The sequence below is a fragment of the Chiloscyllium plagiosum genome, chromosome 1 (assembly GCF_004010195.1).
Source record: "Chiloscyllium plagiosum isolate BGI_BamShark_2017 chromosome 1, ASM401019v2, whole genome shotgun sequence".
In the NCBI taxonomy this organism is placed as follows: Eukaryota; Metazoa; Chordata; class Chondrichthyes; order Orectolobiformes; family Hemiscylliidae; genus Chiloscyllium; species Chiloscyllium plagiosum.
The window spans coordinates 88,358,266-88,369,613 of record NC_057710.1 but is presented as its reverse complement, the minus strand read 5'-3'; the positions used below and the strand labels follow the sequence as shown (position 1 = coordinate 88,369,613).

Sequence of the window (11,348 nt, the reverse complement as noted above, 5' to 3'; positions counted from 1 at the left end):
ATCTACTGTATAGACGAAACAGAAATAACAATACATCTCATTCATCTGCTTTTAGAAAATTACTTTGAGAAGAGTACATGTTGGTTGTTTGCCACTAGATGCTGTCATCTCAGTTTACAGCCAGTTGGAGTCCCATTACAATAATGAACATTGCTGATAATGGAAGATCCATATAAAGATAAAGCAAAGAGGCATACCTTGCCCTGACAGCTGTCAGGCTTTTGAAGCGCTTCAATGCAGCTTCATTTCAGACCTTTTCAATCCCTTGTTTATCCAGAACAAAGAGAAAAGAATCTCTCTCTCTACTTTATATCAGTCTGAACAGGAAACCAAAGTTCTGATACACACATAAGCAATAATGTCCACAGCTGTCCCATTTACTTGGCTTAGTGCTTTTGGTCTGAGACGATTCCAGTTTTAATTTAGTTCTAAGTGGACTTATGAGATGTTTTCATTTATTCATTGGATGTGGGCGTCACTGAATTGGCCATCATTTATTGCCCATCCCTAATTACCCCAGACTGACTCCAGACACCAGTAAGAGGGAATAAATGTAGGCCAGACAGGTTAAGGATGGCAGATTTAATTCCCTAAAGGGCATCAGTGAACCTGATGGGAATTTAACAGATCAACTGATAGTCAAAATCAGCCACATGGTTGCGTTAGGTTAGCTTTCTATTTCAGACTTTCTTTGCTAAGAATTCAAATTTTACCATCTGCCATTAGTGAGGTTTGAACTCTTGACCCCAGAATGTGAATCTGGGGTTTTGGTTGTTAGGAGGTTCTGCGCATCCTGTTTGGTGTACTTTAGGACCATAAGATATAGTAGCAGAAATGGGACATTTGGCCCATCATATCTGCTCCATTATTCAATCATGGGTCATATGTTTGTCAGTCCCATTCTCTTACCTTTAGATTAGATTCCCTACAGTATGGAAACAGGCCCGTTGGCCCAACAAGTCCACACCAACCCTCCGAAGAGTAGCCACCCACACCCATTTTCCCCTGGCTAATGTACCTAACACTATGAGCAATTTAGCGTGGCCAATTAACCTGACCTGCACATCTTTGGACTGTGTGAGGAAACTGGAGGACCCAGAGAAAACCCAAGCAGACACAGGGAGAATGTGCAAACTCCACACAGACGGTCTGTCTGAGGCTGGAATCGAACCCAGGTCTCTGGCACTGTGAGGCAACAGTGCTAACCACCGATCCACCATGCCGCCTCTGCCTTCAGCCTGTAACACTTGATCACCTTACTACTCAAGAATCTATCTCTGTTTAAAGACACTCGATGACGTGGCCTCTCCAGCCTTCTCCAGCCATAAGTTCTACAGATGCATCACGCCCTGGATAAAGAAATTGCTCATCTCAGTTCTAAAAGGTTTTCTCTGCACTCTGAGGCTTTGTCCTTATCTCTCTGAAAACATCTTCTCCAGACCTCTCAGTATTCTCTAAGTTTCAATGACATCCATGCTACTACCTTGCCCCTAACACTTTTTAGTAACCTCCTATGCAGTCAAAGGTCTTCTGGAAATCTAAATAGATCAAATCCACTGGCTTCCCTTTGTCCAACTTACTCCTTACCTCCTCAAAAGAATTCCAAGATTTGTCAGATGTGACCTCCCCTGATGAAGCCATGCTGACTCTGCTCTATCTTACCAAGCCATTACTATTCTCCTTATCCACTCATGACTGTGTGGCCAAATTCAGCTCTAACTCCAGTTACAAATTTGCCGATGACACCACCATAATGGGTCAGATCTGAAACAACGGTAAGACAGTGTGTAAGAAAGACATAGACAGCTTAGTGGTATGGTGTAAAGACAATAATCTCTCCCTCAATGTCAGCCAAATAAAGGAGCTGGTCATTGACTTCAGGAAGTAGAGTGGAGGAAGTAGAGTGGAGGTGGTCGAGAGCATCAAGTTCCTAGCAGTAGATGTCACCAATCTATCCCTGACCATCCACGTCAATGCTACAGTCAAGAAAGCTTCTCCTTCCTCAAAAGGCTAAGAAAATTTGGCAAATCCACGAAGACGCTGACCATTTTTTATAGACGCACCATAGAAAGCATTTTTATCCAGATGCACCACAGCTCTGCCCAAGGCACAAGAAATTACAGGGTTGTGTATGTAGTCCAGTCCATCATGCAAACCAGCCTTCCTTGCAATGAGTCCATCTACACTACCCACCATCTACACTTCCCACCCTGTTTACACGCCATTCCACCCTCTTCCATCAGGCAGAAGATACAAAATTTTGAAAACACATACCAACAGATTTAAGAACAGCTTCCCCACTGTTATCAGACTATGAATCGACTTTTCATATATTAGAGTTGACCTTTCTCTGCACCTTCACTGTAGTTGTAACATTATAATCTGCATTCTGTTCTATTAGCCTGACGTACTTTTGCAAGATATGATTTGTCTGGATAGCACGCAATACAATACAATAGTTTTCACTGCATGTGACAATAATAAATCAAATCAAATCAAGCATTTCCAAGTCTCTGCAATCTCATTCCTAATAATGGACTATAAAATCATACCAATGATTTAGTTTACACTAACTGGCCTATAATTTCCTGTCTTCTGCCTCCCTCCCTTCTTAAACAGGGGTGATATTAGCCATTTTCCATTCCTGTGGGATTCTCCATAACTTGAGTGATCCCTGCAAGACCATTCAATGCCTCCACAATCTCCTCAGCTATCTCCTTCAGAGCCCTGGAGTGTAGTCCATCAGATCCAGGTGATTTATCCACCTTCAGACATTTCAGCTTTCCCAGTACCTTCTCCTTCGTGGTGGCCACTACACTCATCTCTGCCCCCGACTCTCCTGAAGTTCCGATATACTATTGGTGTCTTCCACCATGAAGACGGAGGCAAAGTACTTATTTGGTTCTTCCATCATTTCTTTCTCCCCATCACTACTTCTACAGCCTCAATTTCCAGAGGTCCAATTTCCACTCAACTCACTTTTCACTGTTATATATCTAAAAACAAACTTTTGTCATCTTCTTTTGTTACTAACTAGGTTACCATCATATTTCATCTTCTCTCCCACACTGCTTTTTTAGATATCCTCTGTTGGTTCTAAAGGCTTTTCAATCTTTTGGCTTCCCATTAATCATCACCACATTGCATACTTTTCCTTTTGCCTTTATGCCGTCCCTGACAGACCTTGTCAGCTATGGCTGTCTTGTCCTCCCCTTAGAATGTTTCTTCTTCCTTGGGATGAATTTCTGCTGTGCCTCCTGAATTACCCCCAGAGGTTCCTGTCATTGCTGTCCCACTGAGTTCCCTGCTAGGCTCCCCTTCCAATCAATTCTGGCTAGCTCCTCCATCATGTCGTCGTAGTTGCCTTTACTCAATTGTAATACCATTACATCTGATTCAAACATTTCCCTCTCAAACTGCAGGGTGAATTCTTTTGTGTTATGGTCACTGCCTCCTCGGGGTACCTTTATCTTAAGCTTGCTAATCAAGTCTGCCTCATTACACATCATTAAATCCAGAATTACCTCTTCCACAGTAGCTGTACCATAAGCTGCTCCAAAAAAACTCTTGTAGACATTCTACAAATTCCTTTTCTTAAGATCCGTTACCAACCTGATCTTCCCAGTCCACCTGCATAATGAAGTCCCCCTTGATTATTGTAATAGTTCCTTTCTTACACGCCTTTTCTATCTCCTGCTTTTTTTCTTCCCCACATCCTGATTACTGCCAGGAGGCCTGTACAGGTATACAACTCCCATCAGGGTCTATTTTCCTTTGTGGTTCTTCAACTCTTCCCACACAGATTCCACGCTTCCATCTCTATCTCACTTCTTGCTGTAGATTTGATTCAAGTTTTTACTAACAAGGCAACCCTGTCCCCTCCACCCATTTGCCTGTCCTTTCAATAGGACTTGTACACTCGGACATTTAGTTCCCAGTCCTGATCCCCTTGCAGCCACATCACTGTGATACCCACAATATTGTGATACCTGCCAATTTAAATCTGTGCTACATTTACCTTGTTTTGTATACTACGTGCATTTAAGTATGACACCTTTAGTCTTATATTGACTGTCCCCTTCTTTTGATCTGTTGTGCTGAAGTTAGATTCCTGAGCCTTTTCAAAGTCTCTGCCATATTACTTGTTGTGGAAAGTTTATTACCCTCCCCTGATCACTCAACCCCATCCCCACCCCCACACACCCCACCCTCCAACTCCACCACCCGTTGTTTAACTAGTTTAAGTGAGGCAGACTTGATTAGGGAGCTTACAGTGAAAGAACCCCTAGGGGACAGTGACCATAACATAATAGGATTCACCAGCAGTTTGAGAGAGAGAAGCTTGAATCAGATGTTATGGTATTACAATTTATACTTTCTGCTCAGAACCTGATCCCAGAGCAGTTCCGACACATTAGATTCAGTTTCTGGAAGCTTGCATCCCGCGCTGACCTCAGAGCTCAAAACAGCAGAAAAAATATATAAGCAGCAACGTGGATTACTGTCCACTGCCATTTCACTATTACTCTTACACTACCACCTGACCACCAACACACCTAACATAACGCCCATCCATTTTATTGAAATTCTTGTCAGTAAAGGCCAAAATTTGAAGCAGTTCACAACAGCAAAAACCTCACAAAGAACCAGCACAGTGATTTGCTGGTACTTCTGTAATAGGAGTCAGGGAAACTCACAGGAGATCTGGATTGCATCATCAATTAGTGATGACATTCCTGATCAGGCTGCACAGGATTACGATTGCCAAACAGGTATTTATAGTAACTTGCCAGTCAGGAAGGGACTGACACTGAACTGCTGTAAATCCCCAGCAAGTTCAGGAACGTGAACGGAACATTCCCCTCTGAGCTGCATGTGACTCTGGTTTACACAATGTTCGTACTAAGTGGGTGGTAGAGTTTCCAATTTCCTGTTGTATTTGCAGAAGGATCAATAGAAACCCCAAAAGGCATGAAATGTTTCTCCCCTTTTCTTTGGGGACTGGGTGGGGGCTGGGTCAGCCAATCCTATGCTCAATTGGATAGAGAATTGGGGACATCTCACAGACGTTTGAAACATGAGACTGTGCAGGCCAAGGCCAAGCAATTGAAGGTCTTTAAGACAGAAATAGATAGATAGGTTCTTACTCGGTAAGGGGATAGAGGATTTCAGGGAGAAGGCAGGAGAACAGGGTTAAGAAACATATCAGCCATGATGGAATGGCAGAACAGACTCAATGGACCGAATGGCTAATTCTGCTCAATTATCTTATGGCTTTATGGTATTATGATGTCTCTGAGATGGGATTCTAGTAGATGTTCCCACTGAGATCATGGAGAACAGCATGAAGGCAGCCACGCCTAACTATCAACTTCAGTCCTTTATTTAAAACCAACTTTTTAGGATTGCTTTGCTTTCCTATTTGTGCCTATGAATCTGAGGAAGTGAAGGCATTAGACCTGCCACCAGCTTGTGCAGAGCCGCTGTCTAAGTAACAGAACAGCAACCATCCTCTGCTTCCTAATGCATTTTTCAAGGTACATTCTGGTAGTCTCAGGAAAATGGAAAGGATCAGAATTCTCTTCTTGACCTTTGTATCGGGGCAAACTGACCCCGGGAAAATCATCTCCAACCAATGTATGTGAATTGGTGATGGTGACAGAGATTTTCTGCAATTCTATATCTTAATAGAAAATCTTTTTATTTTAATTATAAAAGTTTTGTGTTCTTGTTAGATTTGATGATTTGGAGATGCCGTTGTTGGATTGGGGTGCACAAAGTTAAAAATCACACAACACCAGGTTATAGTCCAACAGGTTTAATTGGAAGCACACTAGCTTTCGGAGCGACGCTCCTTCATCAGGTGATAGTGGAGGGCTCGATCGTAACACAGAATTTATAGCAAAAATTTACAGTGTGATGTAACTGAAATTATACATGTTCCAATTAAACCTGTTGGACTATAACCTGGTGTTGTGTGAATTTTAACCTTGTTAGATTTGAATTGGCTGTATCATCCCACACACTATTGGCTATTGTCACTGTTTATTAAGTCAAACACCATCAGATCTCCATGCATCATCAACCTGCAGTCTTCTTTTCCTCTCTTTTGTTTCATCAACTTAGCAATATATATTTCTTTTAAAAATCATTCATAGGATGTAGGTATTGGTCACAAGGTCACAACTACTCATCCTGAACTGAGCTTGACAAGGCGGTGGTGAATTGCCTCTCATAACACAGTAGTCTGTGCATATTAGGTACATCAACAGAACTGTGGGGAGAGGCCATTCCAGGATCGCAGCCCAGCAACAGTGAGTGAACAACGATAAAGTTCCAAGTCAGGATGGTTTGCTGCTAGAGGGAATCTTGTGTGATGTTTCAATGCCCTCATTCCTCCAGGTGGTAGAGGTTGTTTGGAAAGAGCCATTAAAGGAGCCTCGTCAAGTTGCAGCAATGCATCTTGTACAAATAGCTACCGATGTGTGTTAGAGGAGGAGAGAGTGAATATTTAAGGTCATGGATGGGACGAGATTGAGTGCGTTATTTGTCCTGGATGGTGTGGAGCTTCTTGAGTGTTGTTGGAACCACACTCATCCAGGCAAGTACTCTAACAAATTCCTGACTGGTGCCTTGTAGACAATGACTGAACTTTGAGAGACTGAACATGAGTTACACCATAGTATTTATGTTGTTGATACAGTCAAATTCGTAGTTAATGATAATCCAGAGGGTATTGATGAATGGAGATTCAATGGTGGCAATGTGGTTGAATATCCTGGGGACTTGGTTAGATTCTTTCTTGTTGGAGATGGACATCACTTGGTATTTCTGTGGCAGGAACAGAGAGAATGTGACCCCATAATCCTTTTCTGTAGAATTAAAAATAATAAATATAAAAGTTAAACAGGAAATCATAAGCATTAGTAAACAATTAGTAAACATAAAAGCAAACGCACTACTTGCAGATACCAACATTTACCAACAAGTAGTGATAAACCCGACTCCACAACTAGAGAACTGAATCACAGTCCTACTCAAAAAACTTCAGAAATCTGGAGAAATGAATAAGACCGACTTAGAAAAAAAAGAAACCAGATAGATCCAATACACCACGCTTCAACGGATTATCCAAAGTTCATAAACCAGGAGCCCCCCTCAGACCCATAGTTTTGCTACCTGGAATACCAACTTACAGATTGGCCAAGGAACTATACCAAAGACTAAAACACTTAGTAGAAGACTTATGCCACTCCACCCAAGAATTCCTGAAGATCATTAAAGACACTAAGGTAGAAGAGGCTGAAATAATGGTCTCCTTTGATGTAACAGCCCTGTTCACATCAATCAACATCAACCTGGGCAAGGAAACACTGACTACACTATTAGAAAACCCAAAGACACATACACCAAACACCACCAACTTCATCAGCAAGGACAGTATCGTCAAGCTAATAGACCTATGCCTTACCACACACTTTACCTTCAACAACAAAACCTACAGAAAAACCAATGGAACACCCATGGGATCTCTGATATCAAGAATCTTAGCAGAGACAGTAATGCAGAGACTTGAACAAATAGCTCTACCAACCATCCAACCCAAACTTTGGGTCCGCTACGTGGATGACACCTTTGTCATCACTAAACAAAACAAATTAGAGGAAACCTTCAAGGCCATCAACAATACCCTTATTGGCATAAAATTCACTAAAGAGGAGGAAAACAAACTGCCATTCCTAGATGTCACAGTAGAGCAAACAGCCAGTGGGGAATTTCAAATCAGCATCTACAGGAAAACAACACATACGGACCAAATAATGAACTAGAGAAGCAATCATCCCAACATCCACAAACGAAGCTGCATCAGAACATTATTCCAATGAGCCACCACCCACTGCAGCACAGAGGAACCAAGCAGAGCAGAGGAAAATCACCTATACCGTGTATTCAAAAAGAACGGGTACCCAATGAACACGGTCCACAGATTTCTCAGCAGCAAACCCAAACAAGCAGACAAACACGTCCAGAAACGCTAGCCATTCTCTCTACATCAAAGACATCTCAGAAATGACTGCCAGACTACTCAGACCCCTTGGCATCATGGAAACCCCAAACCCACCAACACACTAAACCAGCAGCTAATGAACTTGAAAGACCCTGTACAGACAACAAGCAAAACTAATGTCATTTACAAAATACTGTGCAAGGACTGTAACAAACACTAAATTGGACAAACAGGCAGAAAACTAGCCACCAGGATACATGAACATCAACTAGCCACAAAATGACATGACCCTCTCTATTATCCTCACATACAGATGAGGAAAGACACCACTTTGACTGGGACAACACATCCATCCTAGGACCAGCCAAACAGAGACACGCACAAGAATTCCTAGAAGCATGGCATTCTAACCGGAACTCTATCAACAAACACATTGACTTGGACCTGATTAACCATCCCCGAAAAAGACAACAGAAAATGACATCACCATAGGAAATGGCATCACCACAGGAAATGGCATCACCAACCCAAAGAAACCCAAACGTAGGAATAGAGAGCAGGAATCATCAGCAGTGCTTTGTCTGAGGGCTCACTGAAGATGGAGGCCTCCATTTTGCAAGAGCAGCGAGGAGAGAAGGAGGAGTGAAGCGAACAGAGAAGGAGGAGTGAAGCGAGGGCTGCTGGGAAGGGTATATTTTCCTGCATTAAAAGGTATTTACCTCAGGAGTCGGGCCTCCATTTTGCCAGAGTGGCGAGGAGAGAAGGAGGAGTGAAGCGAGGGCTGCCAGGAAAGTAAGGGCTTCATTTATATTTGGGCAGTGGCTAAACCCGAGATACTACATGTGTAGTATCTCCCTTCCCCTCCTCTAACTGGAAGAAAAAGACCCAGTAAGGTAAGGCTTTTATTTCTTATCTTTCTGTTTCACTTACTTAAGTGCATTGTTTAGTTTTAGTTAGTTCATATAAAGCTAAGCTTACAATGGCAGGGGATCTGAGGCCTGTGGCATGTGACTCTTGCTTGATGTGGGAGCTTAGGAAAGTGTCTAATGTTCCTGACTCTTAAACTTGCAAGAAGTGTGTCCAGCTGCAGCTCTTGTTTGACCGCAAGACGGCTCTGGAGCTGCGGACGGACTCACTGTGGAGCATCCGTGACGCTGACGAGGTCGTGGATAGCATGCTTTCTTGAACTGGTCACACCACAGGTTAGGATTGCTGAGGGAGACAGTGAATGGGTGACCAAAAGGCAGAAAAAGAGTAGGAAGGCAGTGCAGGTGTCCCCTGCGGTCATCTCCCTCCAGAACAAGTATATCGTTTTGGATACTGTTGGGGGAGATGGCTCACCAGGGGAGTGCAGCAGTTGTCAAGATCATGGCACAATGGAGGGCACTGCTGTTCAGAAGGGCGGGAAAAAGACTCGTAGGGCCATAGTCATAGGGGATTCTATTGTGAGGGGAGTAGATAGGCGGTTCTGTGGCCGAAAACGGGACTCCCGGATGGTATGTTGCCTCCCAGGTGCTCGGGTCGGAGATGACACTGATCGGCTGCAGAGCATTCTAAAAGGGGAGGGTGAACAGCCAGTTGTCTTGGTGCATATAGGTACCAACGATACAAGTAGAAAGCGAGATGAGGTCGTGAAAGAAGAATTCAGGGGGCTAGGAGAGAAGTTAAATGGGAGGACCTCAAAGGTCTTGGATTACTACCAGTGCCACGTGCCAGCCAGGGTAGAAATGAGAAAATAGGCAGGATGAACACGTGGCTTGAGAGATGGTGTAGGAGGGAGGGGTTCAGATTTGTTGGACATTGGGACCAGTTCTGGGGAAGGTGGGACTATTACAAAATGGACGGTCTACATCTGAACCAGACCGGAACCAATGTCCTTGGGGCAATTTTTGCTACTGCTGTTGGGGAGGTTTTAAACTAATGTGGCAGGGGACTGGGAACCAGAAGGGAAAACAAGTAAGCAGCGAGGTGGAGACTGGAGACTGTAAGAATTATGAAGATAGCATTAATAAAGGGAAGAGTAGGCAGAGAACAGGTGAGCACAAAAGAACTGATGGCCTGAAATGCATCTACTTTAATGCAAGGAGTAAAGTGTGTAAGGCAGATGAACTTAGGGCTTGGATTGGTGCCTGGGAGTATGACACTATTGCCATCACAGAGACTTGGTTGAAGGAAGGGCATGATAATTGGCAACAAAATGTTCCAGGATATAGGCGCTTCAGACAGGTCAGGGAAGGAAAAAAAGAGGGGGTGGAGTTGCATTGCTGGTCAGGGACGATGTCACGGCTGTGCTAAAGTAGGACACTATGGCAGTCTTGGGTAGTGAGGCATTATGGGTAGAGCAGAGAAATAAGAAGAGTGCAGTTACATTGTTGGGGCTGTATTACAGGTTTTCCAACAGTGAGCGTGAGGTAGAAGAACAAATAGGTAAATAGATTATGAATAGATGTAGAGGCAATAGGATAGTGGTGATGGGAGATTTTAATTTTCCCAACGTTGACTGGGATACACTTAGCGTCAGAGATCTGGATGGGGTAGAATTTATACAAAGCGTCCAGGAGAGTTTCCTCGAGCAGTCTGTCAATAGTCCGATGAGGGAAGGGGCCATATTGGACCTGGTACTGGGGAACGAGCCAGGACAAGTGGTAGAAGTTGCGGTGGGGGATTTCTTTGGGAACAGTGACCAAAATTCTGTAAGTTTTAGAATACTCATAGATAAAGAAGAGAGTGGTCCTAAGGGAACAGTACTTAACTGGGCCAAGGCCAATTATATCAAAATTAGGCAGAAACTGGGAAATGTGGATTGGACACAGCTATTTGAAGGGAAGTCAACATTTGAGATGTGGGAGGCTTTCAAAGATAGGTTAATGGTGGTGCAGGATAGGCATGTCCCGTTGAAGGCAAAGGATAGGAAGGGCAAGATTTGTGAACCGTGAATGACAGGAGAAATTATATGACTAGCCAAGAGGAAAAGGGAAGCGTACGTAATGTCTAGGCAGCTAATAACAGAACGGGCCCTGGAGGAATATTGGAAGAGTAGGACAAGTCTTAATCAAGGAATCAAGTGAGCTAAAAGGGGTCATGAAATAGCTTTAGCAAACAGAATTAAGGAAAATCCCAAAGATTTTATTTTTCTATAAGAAGCAAGTGGGTAACTAGAGAAAGGATTGGTCCACTAAAAGATAATGAAGGAAGGCTGTGTGCTGAACCTGAGAGAATGGGTGAGATTCTGAATGATTACTTTGCATCAGAGGAACCTGATGAATCTTGAGATTAGAGATAGAAGTTTGATTAGTCTGGATCACGTTGGCATAAGTAGGGAAGATGTGTTGGGTATGCC

The 11,348-nt window shown here is 43.3% G+C and overlaps 1 protein-coding gene across 1 annotated transcript in view; it reads right to left on the bottom strand.

Annotated features, from left to right (window-relative positions):
• Positions 1-6,032: 6,032 nt before the first annotated feature.
• The window catches only part of LOC122550368, a 73,313-nt gene continuing 67,997 nt past the window's right edge, over positions 6,033-11,348 (bottom strand). The window contains exon 11 of the mRNA XM_043691097.1: positions 6,033-6,872. Coding sequence (XP_043547032.1) covers positions 6,791-6,872 — 82 coding nt within the window. The 3' untranslated portion in view covers positions 6,033-6,790. The remainder of the gene's footprint in view (positions 6,873-11,348) is intronic.